This window comes from Rosa rugosa, chromosome 6, assembly GCF_958449725.1.
Source record: "Rosa rugosa chromosome 6, drRosRugo1.1, whole genome shotgun sequence".
NCBI lineage: Eukaryota > Viridiplantae > Streptophyta > Magnoliopsida > Rosales > Rosaceae > Rosa > Rosa rugosa.
In genome coordinates this window covers 46,752,778-46,773,156 of record NC_084825.1, presented here as the reverse complement: position 1 = coordinate 46,773,156, position 20,379 = coordinate 46,752,778, and the positions used below count along the sequence as shown (strand labels likewise).

General features: G+C 37.9%; 2 protein-coding genes, 1 long non-coding RNA gene and 1 other non-coding gene across 6 annotated transcripts; all 4 read left to right on the top strand.

Moving 5' to 3' along the window:
• The first annotated feature begins 3,529 nt into the window (after window positions 1-3,529).
• TRNAE-CUC (transfer RNA glutamic acid (anticodon CUC)) lies at window positions 3,530-3,602 on the top strand. Its single transcript has one exon. It is a non-coding gene; the product is annotated as a tRNA-Glu (tRNA).
• A 4,177-nt stretch (window positions 3,603-7,779) lies between these two features.
• Window positions 7,780-11,073, top strand: LOC133718156 (transcription factor MYB1-like). Its single transcript, XM_062144972.1, has 2 exons — window positions 7,780-8,257; window positions 9,604-11,073. The coding sequence occupies exons 1-2, from the start codon at window positions 7,978-7,980 to the stop codon at window positions 10,554-10,556; spliced, it is 1,233 nt and encodes a 410-aa protein (XP_062000956.1). The 5' UTR covers window positions 7,780-7,977; the 3' UTR covers window positions 10,557-11,073.
• A 704-nt stretch (window positions 11,074-11,777) lies between these two features.
• LOC133718110 (heat stress transcription factor B-2b-like) lies at window positions 11,778-14,108 on the top strand. 3 transcript variants are annotated; one of them, XM_062144916.1, is made up of 4 exons: window positions 11,778-11,925; window positions 12,466-12,826; window positions 13,314-13,701; window positions 13,896-14,108. In XM_062144916.1, exons 2-4 carry the CDS (start codon window positions 12,485-12,487, stop codon window positions 13,916-13,918), a joined length of 753 nt encoding a protein of 250 aa, XP_062000900.1. In that variant the 5' UTR covers window positions 11,778-11,925; window positions 12,466-12,484; the 3' UTR covers window positions 13,919-14,108. The 3 variants fall into 3 exon arrangements, with proteins under 3 accessions (XP_062000900.1, XP_062000901.1, XP_062000902.1); XM_062144917.1 differs by lacking the exon at window positions 11,778-11,925 and having other exon boundaries at window positions 12,077-12,826; window positions 13,323-13,701; XM_062144918.1 differs by lacking the exon at window positions 11,778-11,925 and having other exon boundaries at window positions 12,299-12,826; window positions 13,314-13,717.
• A 3,016-nt stretch (window positions 14,109-17,124) lies between these two features.
• On the top strand, window positions 17,125-19,092 carry LOC133718647 (uncharacterized). Its single transcript, XR_009850449.1, has 2 exons — window positions 17,125-17,272; window positions 18,768-19,092. It is a non-coding gene; the product is annotated as an uncharacterized LOC133718647 (long non-coding RNA).
• Window positions 19,093-20,379: the final 1,287 nt, after the last annotated feature.

The following is a 20,379-nucleotide window of genomic DNA, read 5'->3' as shown; positions in this document are numbered from 1 at the left end:
ACAGTGTCAATATCCCAATGAGAAGCAGTAATTAGCTCACTAACCCGAGACAAGGATGATGACTACCGAAACAAAGGCCTGAAAAGTGTAGGTCTAGGTATCCATGGATCTGCCCAAATCCGAATAGAGGAGCCATCACCCACCTGCCATCTGACACCCCTCAATAAAACTGCCTTAGCTTCCACAATTCCACGCCAACAAGAAGAAGAGCAACTTGCTGCCGTAGCTGACCAAAAATCACTAGTAGGAAAATATCTGGCTTTATAAAGTCTAGCTAGCAAGGAATTTGGATACCTCAAGAGGCGCCAACCCTGTTTTGCTAGTAAAGCTAAATTATGTGCATAAATATCACGAAAACCCATGCCTCCTTGCTCCTTTGACTTACACAATTTCTCCCAAGACAACCATTGTATTTTCCTATTATCCTGGTTACTGCCCCACCAAAACTTAGCACACATTTAGTGAAGAGAAGCACAAAAACCTTTCGGCAAGAGAAAACAACTCATAGAATAGGAAGGAAGAGCCTAAGCCACTACTCTGATCAACAAGTCCTTCCCAGCACCACTAAGCATCTTACCTTGCCACCCTGCTAGCTTCTTACTAAGTCTCTCTTTAATGAAGGCAAATGTCTCAGTTTTGCTACGACCCATATAAGTTGGCAAACCCAGATACTTCTCATGTTTAGCTACAATCTCCACCCCTAATGAAGCAACAAGAGAATGTTGCAAATCAGGATGCACTTTTTTGCTGAAGACAATATTACTTTTACTAAAATTAACCAGCTGACCTGAAGCCAATTCATAATCTTTCAGGACAGATTTGATATGCATACATTCCTCCTCAGAAGCAACACCAAATAGTAAACTGTCGTCGGCAAACAATAAATGATGAATGACATGAGCACCCTCACAAACTTTGACACCCTGCAACAGACCTTGGGAAGCTTTCTTATCAAGCAAAGCAGAAAAGACTTCAGCACATAATAGAAACAGGTACGGAGACAAAGGGTCGCCCTGTCGTAGCCCTCTAGTAGGAGTGAGATAACCTTTAGGTTGCCCATTAATCAAAAAAGAGTACCTGACTATTCTGACACATTGCATAATAATTTGGACCCATGATTCAGCAAAACCGAACCTAAGCAAAACAGCTTCAAGAAACTTCCACTCCATTCTGTCGTAAGCTTTGCTCATGTCTAACTTCAGTGACATAACCCCCTCAGACGACATGCAAGTATGAATATAATGTGAAACTTCATTGGCTATCAATGTATTATCAGTGATCAATCTCCCAGGAATAAATGCACTTTGAAAAGGAGAAATCAGACTTAGCCCTTCATATGTAAAAGCAGTGTGTCCGTCAATAAAACTTTTATTAAGGTCAATGAACCTACTAATACTTTTTAAATCAAGAACATCTTCATTTTTCACTGATTATTGACCATCAATAAAACTTTTATTGGGAAGAGCACATATCTGAGATGCGACGAATCCTCTTCCAACTCTTATCAAACCATAGCCGACATGGCTGGGGGCCTCAACAACGGCGGGCAGCACCGACACCAAGTGGAGTCTCTGTCTCTGCCTCTTGCTATCTTCTCGCGGAAATCCAACGTCTTCTCTTTTCGAAGAGCTCTCATCTAGTCTTCCCCTCCATTGCATCTTACCCGTGTGTTTTGGGAGAAAAGGATGATTGTCCAGTAGCCGAGCTCTAGTGTTGGAGTCTCTTCGCTAGGGATGATTCCAATCAGAATCTGAGTCGAGTCCGACCAAGCAGAGCACGACTTAAGGCCAGTAGGGGGTTCGATTTGCCGGAGAGAATTGGATTGCAAGTGATTCAATCGTGGCAGAGGCAAGATGTTAGTGCCCAAGGAAGGGTGATGGGTTTCGCGACTATCACAGCGGCAACGCGAATGACCTTCCACCTGAGTGTTCGAAGACATCCCATATGTACGGCAATGGGGGCGACCAAATCCCATATAGCGGCGGTGCGAAAAATCCCCCGCTTGGGGGTGATTGTTGCTGAAGAGAGAAGATCTAATTTGGGTGGGGTACTCGGATCACTTTTGTGGCACAATGCAAAATGGTGGTCCAGATCAGATTGGGAGCTGAAGTTAGATAGGCATTGGGTACCCATGACAAATAGGAAGGCTTTGACTTGGGTCTTGTTATGGATCAATCTAATGAGCTATGTTTTTGCTGCTGCAATGTGGGTTTCTTTAGGGTCCATGGTCCATGCACTTCTGGTTTCGTATTTGGGATCCAGACGACTTAAGTCTTTTGTACTTGGCCTATATACTATGTCTTAGTGTTATCATAGTTTATAGGCTTGTTTTTTCTCTTAGTGAGCACTGAATGTTTAATGAGTGGTTTATCCCTATGTACCACCATGATATCACCAGAACTTTTTGTTTGTCTATAGATGGCAGCGGAAGGGTATGTAATGATCATTCTGGCTTGAGTTAATAGTAATTATTTATGGATTGATTATAAAAAAAATTATTGGGGGGCCAATAAACTTTCATTAGAGTTAATAAACCTCTTAAAACTTTCAAAATCAAGAATATCTTCATTTTTCACCTATTATTGACCCTGGAGCAATAGAAGTTTTCTTTGGGGTTAATAAAAGTTTTATTGGGGTCAATAAACCTTTATTGAGGGTCAATTAATTTTTATTGGGCGTCAATTTAAATTTTTTATGAGATCTCCAACGACTTCCCCTTGGACCACCGAAGACCTGCAACCTCCGGCAAGGTTCCGGAAAAGTCCGGTAAGATTCCAGCAAACTATCCGGTGACCTCAGTATCTCTCTCTCCCACTTTATCTCTTTGTGACAAAGGGGAATAGGACAAAATAGTCTGAAAAAAAAAATTGTGTATTAGAGAACAAAATGAATTATTTTATGGTAATTGGAAAATCCATAAGTTGTGTAAGGGAATGGAGAATAATTTCCCTAAAATTAGGGCATTTGAGCATTTCCCATTTTTTTAATTATAAATACCAATCTTGTAAATACCAAAATTGAAAAAGTGCACAACATATGTAATGGGCCTAGCGCAATACCCTGCCAAAATGAAAATCGCCTCTGTTGTCTGGATTGGGATTGGTTATCCACTAAAAAAAAAAAAAAAAATTGGAAGTGGATCATGGCAAAACAATACCTATATACCTCTATTGGTTTCATCGCTCATTGCCCCAAAAAAGACACAGTCCTCTACATTAGACTTCTATATTTTTAATTTTAGCAGACCATTCTACACTATACTTCTATGGTATGGTATGACATAATCTTGAATGACACAAGACCTACACTATAATAAATTTATAATACTCGTCATGTTATTTATTAGGTCAATTTTTGTATATTATTTTGTAGTTGATATATCTATATAGAAGACTCTACTACGTGTGTCCAACAATAGATGAATATTTATCTTGCAATTGAGTTTAGTATATTTGTTTTGGGTTATTGAATACTTGAGCAAATATGGCGATCTAAGTCATATAAATTTAAGTAATACGATACAACAAAATCCGTTGTAGTCTAGTTGGTTAGGATACTCGGCTCTCACCCGAGAGACCCGGGTTCAAGTCCCGGCAACGGAACTGGTTTTTTTTTTTTTTTTCTTCACTCCTAAACTAAGAAGTCTAAATTATCATCTGCAAACTCAGTGTTAAAAATGTAACATCCAATCCTAAAATCAACAATTGCTGATAATTTACACTGAACAATAGCCAGTCTATTACATGGGATATGATCCTCTAGGCTAAACCCATATGCATGTACAAACGAATCAAACAAATATTTGAACATATTGGCTAGTTCAAACCTGACAATCAAGAAACACGAAAGTCAATAATCGTCAACAGCTTCTCTGCTGACCCAGCATCTTGTTATGTTTTTGGAGAAGATAACAATCCATGATCAGCTACCATCTTTTTGTCGCTCAATCTTCTAACTTCGTCTTTCTTCTTCGTTGCTCTTGATCTTGTACTAGTATTTGGGCTCTGGTATTCTTTCAACGTCGGAACTGCGTACCACCCAATAGAGGTACACAAAATCGCAATCGATCTCCCAAACACGGCCAACAATACCAGAATGAATATCACAGCCACTGGAAGATAAAAACTCGGCATCATCCACATGTCCGAGCACTTCTTGTACACCCTTTTCTTAGTTAACTTATCGGAAACCATCCCGGGTTTCTTGATTTCTTCAATGGTCTTAAACTTATTACCTAAGGCTTCTGTAGTCCGGGGGGTACTCACAACATGCTTTTCATCTCGATCAGGACTACTACCACCACTCTTGGTTTTGTCATCCTTCTTGTCCTTGAGAATAACCACAATCGGGACAGGAACACTGTCATCTGGTTTCTTGTACACGAAGTGAACTAAGGTTTCATCTTGGGAGCCTGTTTGTGCATAGATCTGCTGCCTCTTCTCTTCTAGCTCGGCCATAACTGCAGAGAACTTCTCAAGGCCAACATTTGCATAGGGGTTCTTGTTGTCCCTGCTATTGCTTCTATGTAATAGACTACTGCTTCTTCTTGATCTTGATTTTTTCGTGGTCGAATATGGACTAGCAGTAACGGGTTCATCATCATCTACTTGGCTAAAATTGCCACAGCTGAAAGGGCTAAACATGTTCTCCAAACTGAGTGGTTTTCAGGGTCTGAAAATCTTTTTGTGGTTTGATTAATGGAAGAGAGGAGATAAAAATATATATATTGATGAAAGGCCTGCTGAGAATAATAGATTTCTGATTAACTTAACCAAGACTAGTCAAATTAGAGGTTTGAAAAAAAAACAAAAATTTAGAGAAGCTTCAAAAATCCAAAGAATCACAATTCACATGGATTTTGGTGTGGTTTGACTTCTTGGGGAGGGGGCAAAACTATGGATATCTAGAAAGAGAATGTTATGCATGTTTAGCCAAAAGACAAAGGAAAGATGAACAAGCAGACAAGGTTAAGCACATTTATCTACTTATTTACTAGTCATCTAATTAATGTTTGAAATGGTCAATGACATTATTATAAACCTGACGGCTACGCGCTTACATATATGGGAATCATAGGCCTACAAGTAAAATATTTTCTAGAATGAGGTATTGGACCAATTATTAGTTGAAAAGAAGTCTCGAAGATTGTATGTTTAGAAATTTGTTTATGAAAAAACAAGTTGAGTGTAATATTTAGCGTGGAAAAAACACCAACATTTATTAGAGCTTTAAATTGTGTTGTATTAGATGCATAAGTTATTAGTTATTTTTAAGTGGAAACAGCATTGACATATATGTTTGTGTTTGTCTAATTGTCCTTCTTTGAAACCTGTAACTTCAATATATGTTCGACATCCATTCAATGAACTTACAAAATATATGAATTGAAACAGCAATTCAATGGTTGATCACTAATATAAAGTAAAACGGTTGCCTTTATTAACCGTCAATATATAGCAGTAACTTATTAATTGTTGACAGAATGACAGTGTAACAAATGATTTGAATGGCATGGCATGACCTGGTCATATATATGTGACACGTCTATGGAGAGTTTAGAAAACCCCTGTGTCTTTTTCAAACTGCCAAAGCCTACAAGGCAAAGTAAATACATCAATATTTTTCTTGCGTGGTAATTATCTTATCTAAGATGGTTTGTAATATCACAATCAGATCATTTTTTTATGATGGATGGCATCAGCCATGAGATCTTAAGAAATAGTTAATGAAAATTTAAGTTAATTAATACTTCATATATAGGATAACATTAACTAATTTGGTTTGTTTTATTCATTATATCTGATCGATCGAATAACACGTTGGCCAAACAAACAAAATTTGGATAAGGCGTACTAAATCTGTGTTGGAGTCATCTAGATGTTCTAATTAGAAACTTCAATAATTAGAAGAACTTTCCTTTCTATTTCTAGTCCATGCAGAATGCAGAAAAATTCTAAGAAATTGAGTCCGTACGTTCGCATGATATCTAAAATTAATTGTAGACCGGAGAAAAATACATCATCACAGATTCACACTCAGAAATAGAACTTTCCTAGCTTTCAATTTTCTACTGTATGTTTATGAGAAGAATATTAAGACTTCTAGTACTTCGGCTGCAACTAAAACACGCCACTAATTCAACACTTTTGAGTCTACACAGACAGTTTTATATATATCGACGATAATATAACGTCGTTCATAATTAGTCAGGATCATCTAGAAACTCACACATATGTACACCAAGCCAAGTATATATAACATCTGATCAACACAACTAGACTTCCCCTGTGTGCATGTATGCACACGCAGTTTAAGATCATTAACTGTCTTGTTTTTATTTATTAAAAATATATTATTCCAGCCAAAATCTGTCGTAGGGGCGGCTGAGTTGAATTAGATACAACCGTTAATACATATGCATCATGTTGTTCAGTAGACTTCGTCGATAAAGTTATAGATATAGATGTCCGTAAATTGAACTTATTTAGCACCTCCACTTACAAATCAGTGATTACTAGTTCAAATAGTACACCGGATCAATTCTCTAATAAGTTGAACCATCAAATAGCTTAGATTTTTGATTTTCCTTATAAAAAAAAAAGGAAAGAAAAGGGTTAGACTACTTGGGCTGGACTACTATATATTCGATCTATAAAATGGTGATCAACTAGATAATTGATACAAATTCGAAATTCGAACACTCTATATGCTCTCACTTTGAAAATCATTGACCTTAGTTTCCATTTTCATAATTTTAAGTTGTTAACCTTTTAACATCATTCCAGTTAGAATTGACAATTCCGACACGACCCGATAACACGACTTGAAACACGATAAAAAAGCGGGTTGTCTGCGGCTCAACCCGTCATGATCTATTTAATAAACGGGTCAGCTGCGGGTCGGCCCGCTAACACGAAATGAACTCGTATAACCCGTTTATTATTATTATTATTATTATTATTATTATTAGATTGGTGAACTTGAAATATTTTCCTTCATCATTCTTGAGTTGAATTATTCATGAATTATATATAATTATTTATATTCTTCGTTTTGTGGAGTTTTTATTGAAGAATAGATAATTTCATTACTTATCCATGACCATAAGGCACGTATATCAGATGCTGTTTTATACCAATATCATAAATAACATAAGCAATCAAGCAAAAGACATGTGACATTCACTGTAAACTAAATTCGCTTCACTATTGAGCCTAAATACATAAACAAATCCTCACTACCTACCTTCTTTTGAATAGTAATCTAGTAGCCTAGAGATCTCAATTAGTGTGCAACTAGAGAAACTAAGATTTAAGTATAATTCTTTGTCTAATAGAGTTTTTAGTGTATTTAATCTATTTATTAAATGAGTTAAGCAGGTTGGAAACAGGTAACTCATTTAATAAATATGTTGGGTTTGTGTTTAAAATTTCAACACAATAATTAAATGAGTTGAGTTATTATAAAAAAAATTAAATGAGTTGGGTTTGGATTTGTCTTCTATGACACGATAAATACCTTGATCCGACACGAACACAACATGACACGACCTATTGACAGCTTGAATTCCGTCTAAATTAGTCATCAGTCAACTGAAAAGCCACAATCAGACAAAAAAAAAAAAAAAAAAAACTGAAAACCCACGAGGGTTCATGATATGAGTTCTATTCCATGCGGCAGCCCTTGTAGAACCCAACTCCAAAGCCCAAATCCAAGGCCCAAGTTTGGTAGTTAAGTACCGGAATCAGCAACCAGACGGCGACGTTTCACATGTCCAAGGATCACGGGACACGTCGGTAATTTAGAAGAAAACGGCAAGACAAAACCGGAATCCGAAACGTCAGCCAGAAAACGCAGTAACCCACATTAATCGCTTTCCCATTTGCAGTTAAACGAGGCAGGTTTTGTGTGCGGTTTCGTTTTGTTAGGTACTTAAAGACAAAAACTGAAACACAAACCAACCCAACAACCTCAAAAATGACAGTCCCAAACGACGCCGCTTCCAAACTCGACAGCCACCGCGCCGAGCCGGACGCGTCATCGTCACTCGCCGATGATGGCTGTGAGGTCGCCGCTGGGAAAGTGAGGGGATCGTGGTCGCCCAAAGAGGATGAGATGCTGACTCGGCTGGTCACCCAGTTTGGCGCCAGAAACTGGAGCGTCATCGCCAGAGGAATTCCCGGCCGGTCCGGCAAGTCTTGCCGGCTCCGGTGGTGCAATCAGCTTAACCCTGGTGTAAAGCGCAAACCTTTCTCCGGTAAACCGCCATTTGCTGTTGAATTTTCTGTGGATTTTGGGTTTTTTAAATGAGTAAAGATTGTATCTTTGGATTTTTGATCAAGTGTATTGTTCTGCTTAGTGATCTTCAACTAGACTAAGAGTTGTATTCACACTGTGAAGAAAGTTTGCAACTTTCGATTTTGGGATTGATATAACGAGAGTTTCTAGTTTGTTATTAGTTCCTGTCTTTTTATTTTTCTTCATAGTGAGACTGTTGCTGATTACCAATTGGGATTGTTGGAGTCATAGCTGAATGCTTTGTCCTGGTTACTGGTGTTCAACTAGAGTGACAGTGTCTGTATTTGGCTTGTTTTTGTCGTTCATTCCGTGAAGAAATTTTGTAACTTTTGATTGTGGAATGGTTTGGAGCTGGTTAGTTATGGAGTAAGTTTTCTAGTTTGTTACATATGTTGGAAATACTAGTGTTTTGTCGAACACTAAGTATATAGTTTGTAAAAACTTGGTAGTTGTAACTGTGTTAGATTGTTATACGGAGCAATGAAAGGGAGAGGGAATTGATGGTTTTAGTGGTGAGAATAGTTGTGCCGTTAGTCTAGTTTAGCATGAGAATGGTTTAAATTTTGGTAGAACTTGAACTGATTGTAAGATTTAAACCATATGATGATTCCAGTGTGTTTATTTATCTTTTGTGCACAAAATGGAACCTGAAAGCTCCTATTTGCGGTCTTTTTTTTAGTTGTTATGGACATCTATACTCAGGTATGTTGTTTCCAAAATCTTATCTTTCTGATTTTATAGTGGTCTATCTGTTAGATAACTAGAATGCATGTGAGGACCTCTTCATACTGCATTCTTTTTATTTAGGTAGAACTATATGGCACTCAGCTACTTGTTAAAGAATGGATAATACTGAGTTTCTAGTTTCTGATAGATGTTGGAAGTTCTGAGGGACTTTCTATGGCGTGATGTTAATATGGTACTTTTCATTTTCTAAGTTGTATACTTTGGCTGTATCATTATGGATTTTAGTGCATACATTTATAATTCATCAACCTCCAATGAAGAAGGCTTTAGAAGTTAAATTTAGGTGGATTTTTGTTGTTGTTTGGGACTGCCATTAAGATTTAGTATCACGTTGGTTCTTGATGATTGTGGTTCTGGATGAGTTTTTTCTTGTCTCTACTGCCCTTGTTCCTCTTCTCTTTTTGCTCACATGTTGCAATTGGTTCAGGTTACAAAGCATTTCACTTTTGCCATCATTAAGAGAGAATTGCTATGAATTTGTTATTGCCTGATTATTTATCCACTGTTCCATACATATTTGCCTTTTCTGACTTGTTGGTGGATCTTTAATTGCTGCAGATGAAGAAGATCGTATTATAGTTGCAGCTCATGCCACTCATGGGAACAGATGGGCGATAATTGCAAAGCTCCTTCCAGGTAGAACAGATAATGCAATAAAGAATCACTGGAATTCTACTTTAAAGCGTGGGAGGAAGTACATCCCTCGAACTAGAAACATGAAGGAAGATAGCAGCCTAGAGAGATCAAAGACATCCTCTGAAGAAACCGTGTCAGCTGGGAATCTTAGTTCAGTCAGGACTCCTGAAGGAAGAGAAGTCTTGATAGTGGACAACAGCTTTAACCAGTTAGATGGAAGATGTCAAACAGAGGACGGTGTTGCTGTCACTGAATTGAAAGATAATTCAACTCTTGTTGCTGAATTAAAAGAAGAGTCTACCCTCTGTCGTCCAGTGGCACGAGTCAGTGCTTTTAGTGCTTACAACCCTTCAAATGGTCCATCAAATGGCTCCATTGTTCCAAGGCCAGTCCCAATTCATGGCCCTTTGGTCCAAACATCTAATCTAGATTTTGACTTCTGCAACTCTCTTGAAGGTGACTGTAATGAGCCTATGGTTCCTCTGCGTTGTGGTCACGGTTGCTGTGATCGAAGCGGGGGGCATTTTCAAAGCTCATTGTTGGGGCCTGAGTTTATTGACTATGAGGAGCCTCCCTCCTTCTCCAGCCCGGAATTCATCTCTTGTGCTACAGATGTGAACAATATTGCATGGATTAAGAGTGGCCTTGAGAATCGTGAGACAATGAGAGTAGCAGAGAATGTAGCAAGCCAGAGATTCTCACAAGGGGCGGCTGCTACTCCGCAAATGGGGTATTATGAAATGAATATGATGAATGGCCATATGCGCTTCGTGGAGGGACAGAACAGGCTAATGGGTATGATGACAGAAATGCTTTCAACCCCAATGCCTAGACAAACTTTTGCAATGCCAACTGAAGTTAAGGGATTGAGCTAGAAGTCATCGCTGGTTTTCCTTATTCTGGGAGGAGAAATATACAGGTTATTTTCACAGCATATTATTAATAGAAATCTTTTTGGATTCTCAGAGACTTCTTTGGGCTACAGCAAGATATAAATGAGGACTACCCTCTTTTGCTTATCGATGATCCTGTTTCTACCCTGTGCTGCAATTTCTTTTTGAATTTATATGAACTGAACCACAGATCACAATATCATACATGCTTGCTCTGTCTCCGTTGAAAAACTGGAGATTGATAATCTTCATCCCTGTTCTTGGTTTTGTCCCCAAATCTCGTCCCATTGCAGTCGGAAACATTTGTGGGCTCATAGTATTGCATGAATTTCGTTACCCCCGTTTTACTTCTACCCTCATGAACCCCCATGAACAGCATGGTTAAATGCTGTTTACTCCGAACTAGTGCTTTTTCAGTGGCTGTATTTTAACTTCTACTAAAAGCGCAATGTTTATTTATTTATTTATTTATTTTATTAAAAAATAGAGGATTATGCGATATTAGTTTCTTGTTTGCGGTGACCCATCTTCTTGTAAAGGAAAAATAACCATTACACTCGAAGACTCACCATCGTGCCTATATTCAAATATATCTAAAAGCGCAATGTGACTAAATCAGCTTTTTTTATCAGCAGTACTACGTAAAATACTAAAATGTTTAGTTGGAGGAATTTCACCTCTCCTGTTTTAACTTCATCATCTCAGTAACAATACAAATTTAAAGTTTTTTTTCGATAGAAAGAACTAAACTACAGAAAAAGCAATCCTAATATCAAACTATGGGGAAAAACTCCAACAACAACCACTTCCTAACTGATCAAGCATAAAAGCATCTGCAGCTGGCAAGGAAAGAGCAGATTCCCACGAGGCCAGGTTAAGATGATGAATACACAGTTGAAGTTGTTTACTCCTGCTGCTCTTTCAGTGGCTATAATATTACAACTTTTACCAAATGTAGGATTTGCCAAACTGTAGAAAAGTAACGACGTACTGGCCTTGAATCAGTTGTGAATGATGAATCACACACAAGCAATATTATGAACCATGAACAATGATTAATAATTAATTAAACTCCTCCAAGTCACACTATTATGTTCTGCTTTGATTCCAAAGTATAATACTTAAACTGAAAACATAAAATTACTGTCCATCAATACGACAGTTTCTAAAGTCTTTTCTCTACTTGGGCCAGGATTGTTTGTTAAGTTAACATTCGGTGCGACCACAAATGATGATTGAGAGAGAGCAATTGGTTTTGTTTGCTATAGAAACTACTTTGCTTGGATTCTATCTTCATCGATCTGCCCCATTTCCTAGCTCTGCTCCTGCCAACACGACTTTGGATTTTCAGGTAATGTATAAATCTTTTTTGTTTTTGTTTTGAAATCTTTCTGTCGATTTCCAAAACTTAAGAACTAAAGACAAAAATTTTGACCAAGAGGACTGCTCTTCGATTAGTTTATACTTTATACTTTATAGCACTATGTGTTGTATAAGGCAAAATAGCAAGTGAATTATAGTGGTTATCTCATAATTTAAAGATGGAGTACTATTACCAGCATCAACTTGTACTTATCAACTCACCCTCGGGTCGATCGACGCTTATAGCCTGCAGGATCCTATACTAGCTTTAACCTCTACGGCTCTGCCATGTAAACTCAGGATAGAGTTAATTAATTAATTAACCTTGTCTTTATATTGCTGAAAGCATTTCTCTCGTAATTATCGATCGTCAGTATACAAACACTCATTGCTGACTGATCAGGTCGGCCTCTGGTTTCGTTTATGTAATTTTATTTTGGTTCAGCTATATATTTAAGGGTCCATATCATCTAAATAAATCTTCCTTTCCTTTTTGCAAATGAGTGTTCCTTTTTGTTTTTGAGTGAAGAGTTTGCTGAGAAATACATATGGTGAACTCAGAATCTGAGATGGAGGTTGATGAGATAGCGCAGGTCCTGCTGCAGATCCAAGATGAGGAAGTCTTGCCGCGACAGAAGTTCCAGGCTCATGCCCCGCCGCCAGAGGCGCCGGCTCATGAGCTTGAACAGTTTAAAAGAAGACTTGCTGGTTTGGATTTCCCAAACAAAGTTTATGAGGTGGTGGACTATCCTCCATTAGATTACTGCATTCGTTGGAACACTGAAGGCACAGGCCTGCAGATTGTGTCGGACGCTGATTTCCGCAAGGTTGCTTTAAACCTTCTGTGTCAGGGAAGTTTTTCCAGCCTTACCAGGCAGTTTCAGGCTTATGTAAGTTATAATAAGCTTACTTTTATTTTTATTTTTTATTATTACTCAACTACGTTTATGAATCAGAAGTTTAACTTGGTCATCTCTCCCCTGGCCTCTGAATTAACACATCTTAAAATGTTCATTTAGAGAGTGGATATTTACAGGGTTCCAGGCTCTATTTGGTTGTTTAGTTCTTTCTTCGTTAGAAGAAAAAGAACTATTTTCAATAAATCGGATCATTTGTCGATTCTTTCTATTTGACATTAATTGTTATATAAATTATCATAGTACTCTCTTTTTTTTTGAAGACTCATCATTGCATCGATAATTTCATGAGTAATTGATGTCGATCAAATAAATATAATACAAAAGTGAAGAAAATGTGTTGAGATTGATATTTGGAGTGTGTTGATTTTGACTTTGGGATGAGGCTCTAATTAGGATTTAGGAGATTAACTAACTAATATCTTAAACTTGATCTTAATTTTATATTACTATGTTCTAGGGGTTCAAGAAAAATACAAAATCTAGGTGCAAGCACGAGTACAGTCATGAAAAAGGGTACTTCCTCAGAGCCCAAAAACAAAAGTTGAAGAAAATCTGCCGCAAGCCACCACAGGCCACCGGGAAGACTCCGGGAGAGGGAAGGGAGGACCCATTGCTCAATGTGGAAGGGCGACTGACCTCTCTGGAGGCAAAGATGACTTGTCTTCAGGCACTGTCCAATGTTGATCAGGCATGGGGAATGGACCAGTGGCTCCTTGTGGAAGGGCGACAAACGTCGCTAGAGGCAAAAATGACTTCTCTCGATGCAAATTCCGACCGGATGATCTCTGAAATGGTTGCAATCCGGCAACTTGTTGAATCACGAGCTCACCGCCTCACCCCACATGGTTAGCTTAGCTTCCGGTATATATCGATCAGAAACTTCATCATTGCAACGTATAGCATGCATGCATATGCAGGGTTTAGGAGGCTCTCCCATCAATTTGGGCCGGGTTTTTCCTGAAAAATCAATTAGAAGTTTTTAACATTCCTCTCTCCACTGCAAGTCTTCATTATCTAATGTTTTGTATTGTCTTTGTAGGTTGGTTGATGGTGGGTACGTGATCCGTCATGATGTCCTAGTCCTTCAGACTTTGTCTTTGGAGCAATGTTATATAAGAAGACTTGATACTATTTTCTCTGTAGTCAATAAAAATTCCATTTGTCGGAATTTAATAAACCAAATCCTATTTGCTGGACGACAACGGATTAATAATTTCATCTGCAGCTCATCTAATTGAGTTTCTGCTTCATGCATGTTTAAGACTTTTTGTTAATGAACTTCATCTTGCTGAGTCTGCATGTTAGTATTTAATGTGAATGACTCTCCAGTTTCTTTAATTATATTTGAATTAGCCAAAACGAAGATATTTGATTAGGTTTCATACATGCACACATGTGCATTATACACCCTGCTTGATACATTTCGTTTTTTAATTTGAACTCTAGTTCACAGTTCAGTGAAGATCATCTTACAGGCTCAAAGAGACGAGAGACTTCATAGCTGAAAGTAGTTGTACATGCATGTTGCCAGTCATATTCAGCTAGGACTTGAAGCAACCTCTGAATGTCCATATACACCCGGCAACACAGGAAGCAAGGCTGTGGCCTGAGTCAGCTCAGATCAGGAAACGTCTTGACGGATCCTCATGCGCGTCAAGAACATGACCTCTCAAAGAGGTCTGAAAGCACAGAACTAAAGTGTTCAACATCGGAAATAAAGTAAAGGTCATTCCTCACTTCACCTATAAAAGATCTCTCATTCTCTCCATTTATTACTTACCTAATGTTATTTTTTCAACATAAATACATTGACTGACTTAAGCATTGGAGAAGCGAAGATCGCCAACTGCGGTCTCTTTACTTGACAGGTAACGCTGACACATTTTCTCACTAAATCAGCTGAGACTCCAGATCCGTGTCCGCGTTAACAAGTTCAGACCACCCCCTGAATCTTGAGCATTAATAGTAGTGGTGAGTTTTCATTTAAAAATCAAACTCCCTGCTACTGCTATTCCATGTTTATATGTCCATTTCCAACCTCTTTTGATAGAATGCAATTAGTGGGTCAGACGTCTCACATGACATCATAATTTCACCCAATAAGATCTCCTAAATTCCTACACAATTGTTGATCCCTTATTTTATTTTTATTTTTTTGAAATAGGGCTGGTGCGGCTGCCCTCAAGCCTTGATTAATGAAATTGCAGAATACAAGGGGGGGGGGGGGCGTAAAGCCTGAACCCCATATTACAATAAGCATAAAGAGGATATCCTGAAATAGGACTTGGCTTCTCTGCTATAATTTACTTTGCTATAATTTGTTTGGATTTCATCATAGCCGTCAGATATAGTTTTAAGGGCCAGCTGATGCCACATCAAGAAACATCAAGAAGTTTTAAGGGCCAGATGATGCACTTTTTTTTCTAGCAAATTATAGTTATAGCAGAGAAGCCAAATCCATACCAGGACTCTCCACAAAATCTATGTATTCTAACAAGCACCAATTAGTAAAGAGTGCACGAAAGGCTACTCTATTTGCTTTGACATAACGGTGATATACCGGAAAAATAACTCTATAACGAAGAAGCATCATTATAAATAATTGCTCTATTGAGTCTACTAATGATACATACAGTTGTCACCTTAAGATCTTCTCTAAATGGTTGATTTCTAATTTGCACCGTTTTCTTTGAAGTAAAGTACAACAAAGCTCAAGACAACTCTTACAAACACCCTAAAGTCCGTAATATTTCATTTTGTGTTAATATGTAAATTTCTCACAAATAAGAACAACAACTCATAAATCCAAACTGTATAGACCCACGGGTATTCTAGACAAATTCAAAGTAAAAGTTAACATGTATGGTAGTTGATGATGTTCGATGATGTAGCCGCGATCGAACAAGTGATATTATATTGAGAAATTTGTGCAAATGCAAGAAGTAATTTTGAGCAAGTCTGGATCATAATTTAGTACAATTGCTACTACACATAACTAGTAGCGGACGCAGGAATATATATAAACGGGGACAAAAATTGAAAAGCAGAGGAATGCAAAAATTGAAGCAAATATTAAAGCTACTGCATATACATCATATAAATTAAGCTGCTGTGTACAAGAAGCAAATAGGAAGGAGATCCCAAAGCTGCTGTGTACATCTTAAAGCTGGAATTTGAATCAAATTCTACAAAGCAGATCAATCAAAGAAAAAGGCAAAGCCAGGGACCCAAAACACAATATCAGTAAAACAGTCACCACCTCCTTACTCACCTACATTTGATTTGAACAAATAACATCACAAACAAAATGCAGCATCTTTGGCTATGCTATATTCTAACCAATTACCGAAGTCATTAATTAAACCAATCTTTGTTTCCCTTCTCCACACTCTGCTTTGACAAACTGATGATTTCTAGGCTGACAAGGTCCTTTTTGCATATACTTGCTTCAAATTATATCCCTAAGATTGGGATGATAATATGAAATTTTAGTCATTTCTCCAGGATCAGAAGGAAGATAAGCCAAATCAAATTCTACAAAACTCTGTTTTGATCTTTCACTCGTTGTAAGGGGTGATGATAACTTGTTTGATGTTCGTTTAAATAACCAGTTTCTTTCGTTTTATGTATTTTTTGGCACCGAGGGTTTACTGATCTGGGTTTGTTTTGATAAGAATCATTGCAAGAACAAATCTTTTATTTCTTATCAATTTGCCAACAACTAAACTGGGTCTGTAATTTTGTTTTATCTCAACGCTCCTAAATTGAACTCCTATGTTCATTTACTGAAAAGGAAGAAAAAATGAAATTGATATCCAGCATTCCAGTGGCTCATTTTGGGTCTCAGTCTTCTCAGGCTCTTAGCTCACCTTCATCAATTGCATGGTTCATTCTTTTGCCTCCGGTCCAAATATCCATTAATCGATTCTTCATTATTTCCAAGTTTCTTGAATTTCCATTTTATAAGGAAACTGATCTATACCAATTTTGGAGGATATTTGCTTCATTTCATAACTTTGTTTACCTGGAAAATAGTTTTTTTGTTTTTTGTTTTTGAGAGAACTGGTAAATGGCTTTTGGGAACATGGAGAAGTGTTATCGAAGAAGAGAAAAGAGACCCAAAAATTGTAAATGCTGTTAACTGTGGTTAATGTGGAAAAGGTTGTAACAACCATGGGCTGAGTTTAGATTGTGTTGTTTTTTTCTTTTTGGGTCCCTTTAGAGTTTAGACACCATTTATCGAAAAAAAACAAAAAAGAGAGAGACTCATTTCTGTTTGTCTTGTACTGTTGGAGTTACCATGTGCACACTATTCCTCAGGTTTGACACGTGGCGGTAGCCCAGTTCAGCGTTCTTTGTTTTAATGAGAACTTATACGAGTCACTGTCTCATTGTGATTGAAGACTGAAGAAGGAGGTGAGTGAACGCCCCCATCTTCAAGGTGAAGCGTTGCCGCGAGAGTGGCAGGCATCGCTCTCATCCTGGCTCTGTCGCGGCAAAGGCTTCCCTCTGGATGTGGAGGCTGCTTTGTTGGATTAATCGCCTGCAGATTCGCAGACGTCTACTTTCTTGGAATCTTCATGTTTGATTTGTTTTGATTCATGGATTAGTTTGAGTTTGAGTTTGAGTTTTTCGATTAGTTTTTGTTGTTCTATGTTTTCAAGTTAATAATTGAATTTGCTGTTGGTATTTGATGTATCATGCTTGATTGATTAGACTTTGACTATAGAAGTTTCAGTTTCTTTTAAATTTGATGCTAAAAGTTTGTATTTTTTTTTTTTGTGGGTTAATGAAAGGTGTTAAACGACTTAATCTTGCAAGGTAAATGAGTCATTAGAAATAGTTGTGGTTGGTGGTTGAGATTGGTATAAGACGGTAGTATACCTGTTTCATTTGATTGAGTGTGGTTTCTGCTTATTTTTAGTTGTTCGCTACTTTATTTTCTGTTCATATTTGAAATTCATGGATCCCATGGGTACCGTAGAAGCATGAACTGTGCTACAGAAGGTCATAGGAAACGAGAAGGGAGAGGGAATTCATGATTATATGTGGTGAAATCGAAATTGATCGTGAGGTTATTGCTGGAACTGAGATACTTACATAATATGAGTCTGGTATGACACACAAATTGGTCATGTATTGTTTAAAGGGGGAAGTAATTTTAAGAATTACATGTGGTTGCTTCGGTGCTTATTTTCTGTACAGAATGCAACATAATAGCTTCCTTTAGCATGGTATATATTTGGTTAATGTGGAATTTTATGTTGATTTATCTGTTAGGTAATTAGTATGTGTGCGGTTCTTTTAATCTCAATTATTCTTATATAGGTAAAATGTATCTTGGATTTATTCTGTAAGTAGAATTATATGGCATTTGGCCAATGTTCAAGGAATGAAAGCAACAAAGTTTCTAATTAGAAATTTTTTCAGAAGTTCAGGACTTATTTTGACACATAACACATTATGACCAGATGGAACACGTTTTAGCAATCAATTAGGTAGAATATACTCTGGTTGCCTGACCTTTGTGCGATGATATTGAATCAAATTTGGTGCTTAAATTCTATATTCATCCGTAAGAACAGTGAGAAGGTAAATGTAGTAGTTCTTGCTGTTTGGGAGTGGCATCAGGGCATAGTATCATGTTGGTTCTGATGATTGACGTCCTGCATTATTTTAAATATCTTCCTTTTCTTTGATTTTTGCTAAAATGTTGTCATTGGTTCAGGCTAGTGAATGAATATACCTGAAAGTCTTGAATTCTTTGCATTACAATGGGAAGAAAGAGAGTAGAGGAATTTGATACTGATATACTCTTTCATCATTGTTGCATACTTGGTGCTTTTCTTGAAGTGTTTGAGTGGTACTTCATAACTTCAGATGATTACATCCCATGTTTCCCTTCTTCCAGGTACGACAGAATGCAATTAAGAATAACAGGAGTTTTTCACTAATGTAGTAAAGTGCACCAGTGCTTCAATTCAGAATTTCTACCGAGAGCTGGTGGAATTGATGGAGGATGGCAGCCTTGACAGAGTATCATAGGAAACATAAGTTAGTAATATTATTCATTAAGACTCCGGAAGGATGAGGTCTTTATGGACCATGGACCTAACCAGTTGTAGCCGTCAGAGGTCAAACAAGGAGTTGAAACATATCAATTGGTAGAACCATTGATAAAAGAAAGAGATGCTGTATTTGTGGTGTTGCTGAATCAAAAGTGTGTTCAAGTCTTATGGTGGAATCAAAAGAGGCATCCAGCTTCAGAGCTAGGCAGTCCCAATTCATGGCACTCTGCACCAAGCATTTAAACTAGATTTTGACTTGTTCACTCCCTTGAAGGTGACTGCAATGAGCCTACGGTTCCTCTGTGTTGTGGCCACGGTTGCTGCCATCGGAACCACGGGAGTTCTCGAAGCTCATTTTGGGACCTGAGTTTATTGACTATGAAGAGCCTCCCTCCTTCTCCATCCCTGAATTCATCTGTTGTGCTACAGATGTGGACAATATTGCATGGATTAAGAGTGGCCTTGAGAATTGTGAGACGACGAGTAGCAGAGAATGTAGCAAGCCAGAGATTCTCACAAGGGACGGCTACTACTTCGCAAATGGGGTATTATGAACTGATTATGATGAATGGGCATAAGCGCCTTGTGGAGGGACAGAACAGGCTAATTGGTATGATGACAGAAATGCTTTCAACCCAGATGCGTGGACAAACTTTTGCAATGCCAACTGAAGTTAAGGGACTGAGCTAGAAGTCATCGCTGGTTTTCCTTTTTCTGGGAGGAGAAATATACAGGTTTATTTTCACAAGCATATTATGAATAGAAAATTCAGAGACTTCTTTGGGCTACAACAATATATAAATGAGGACTACCCTCTTTGCTTATCGAGGATTTTGCTTCTACCGAATGCTTCAATTTGTCTTTGAATATATTTGAACTTGTTTAAGTAAAATAGATTCGAGAGAGAATTGTAGAGAGAGATTGATGAGAGAAGTGTGTATCATTATTGAGAATAGGAGCCCTATATATATGGATTACAAAGTACTAGTTCTAATGTTACAAGGAATACCAATCCGTGTAGGATTGGGAAATCTAGAACCTTCTCTCCTATTGCTACTCCTAGTTTGATAAGGCACACTAAGTCGATTTTCCTTCAACACTCCCCCTTGTGCCGCTTCAAACTTGGTGGTGACGCTTCATCCGTTGCCTCGTTAAAAACCTTGCCAGGTAACAAAAACCCTGTGGGATAAAAATAACCCTGGTCGAAGGACAAAAAGAGCACAACACGTCCTTCACTCTTCGAGATCGAACATGTAGACATCATAACTCCCCCTGATGTCGATATCTCCCCCTGATTGCTACAATCGTGGGAGTTCGGATAACTTTCTTAATCCGATGCTCTTCACATGTTTCTCGAAGGTGGATTTAGGTAATGACTTAGTGAATAAGTCCGCTACATTATCCTCTGATCGGATTTGATTCACTTCAATCTTTAGAAGTGATTGTTGTTGCTGA

What these genes read in the sequence shown, in the direction of transcription:
- LOC133718110 (XM_062144916.1), top strand. Translation starts at nt 12,485, where the DNA reads ATGGTGAACTCAGAATCTGAGATGGAGGTTGATGAGATAGCGCAGGTC. An exon ending in CCAGGCAGTTTCAGGCTTAT is followed by an intron (nt 12,827 to 13,313) that starts GTAAGTTATAAT and finishes ACTATGTTCTAG; the next exon opens with GGGTTCAAGAAAAATACAAA. An exon ending in TCACCGCCTCACCCCACATG is followed by an intron (nt 13,702 to 13,895) that starts GTTAGCTTAGCT and finishes TTGTCTTTGTAG; the next exon opens with GTTGGTTGATGGTGGGTACG.
- LOC133718156 (XM_062144972.1), top strand. Translation starts at nt 7,978, where the DNA reads ATGACAGTCCCAAACGACGCCGCTTCCAAACTCGACAGCCACCGCGCC. An exon ending in AAAGCGCAAACCTTTCTCCG is followed by an intron (nt 8,258 to 9,603) that starts GTAAACCGCCAT and finishes TAATTGCTGCAG; the next exon opens with ATGAAGAAGATCGTATTATA.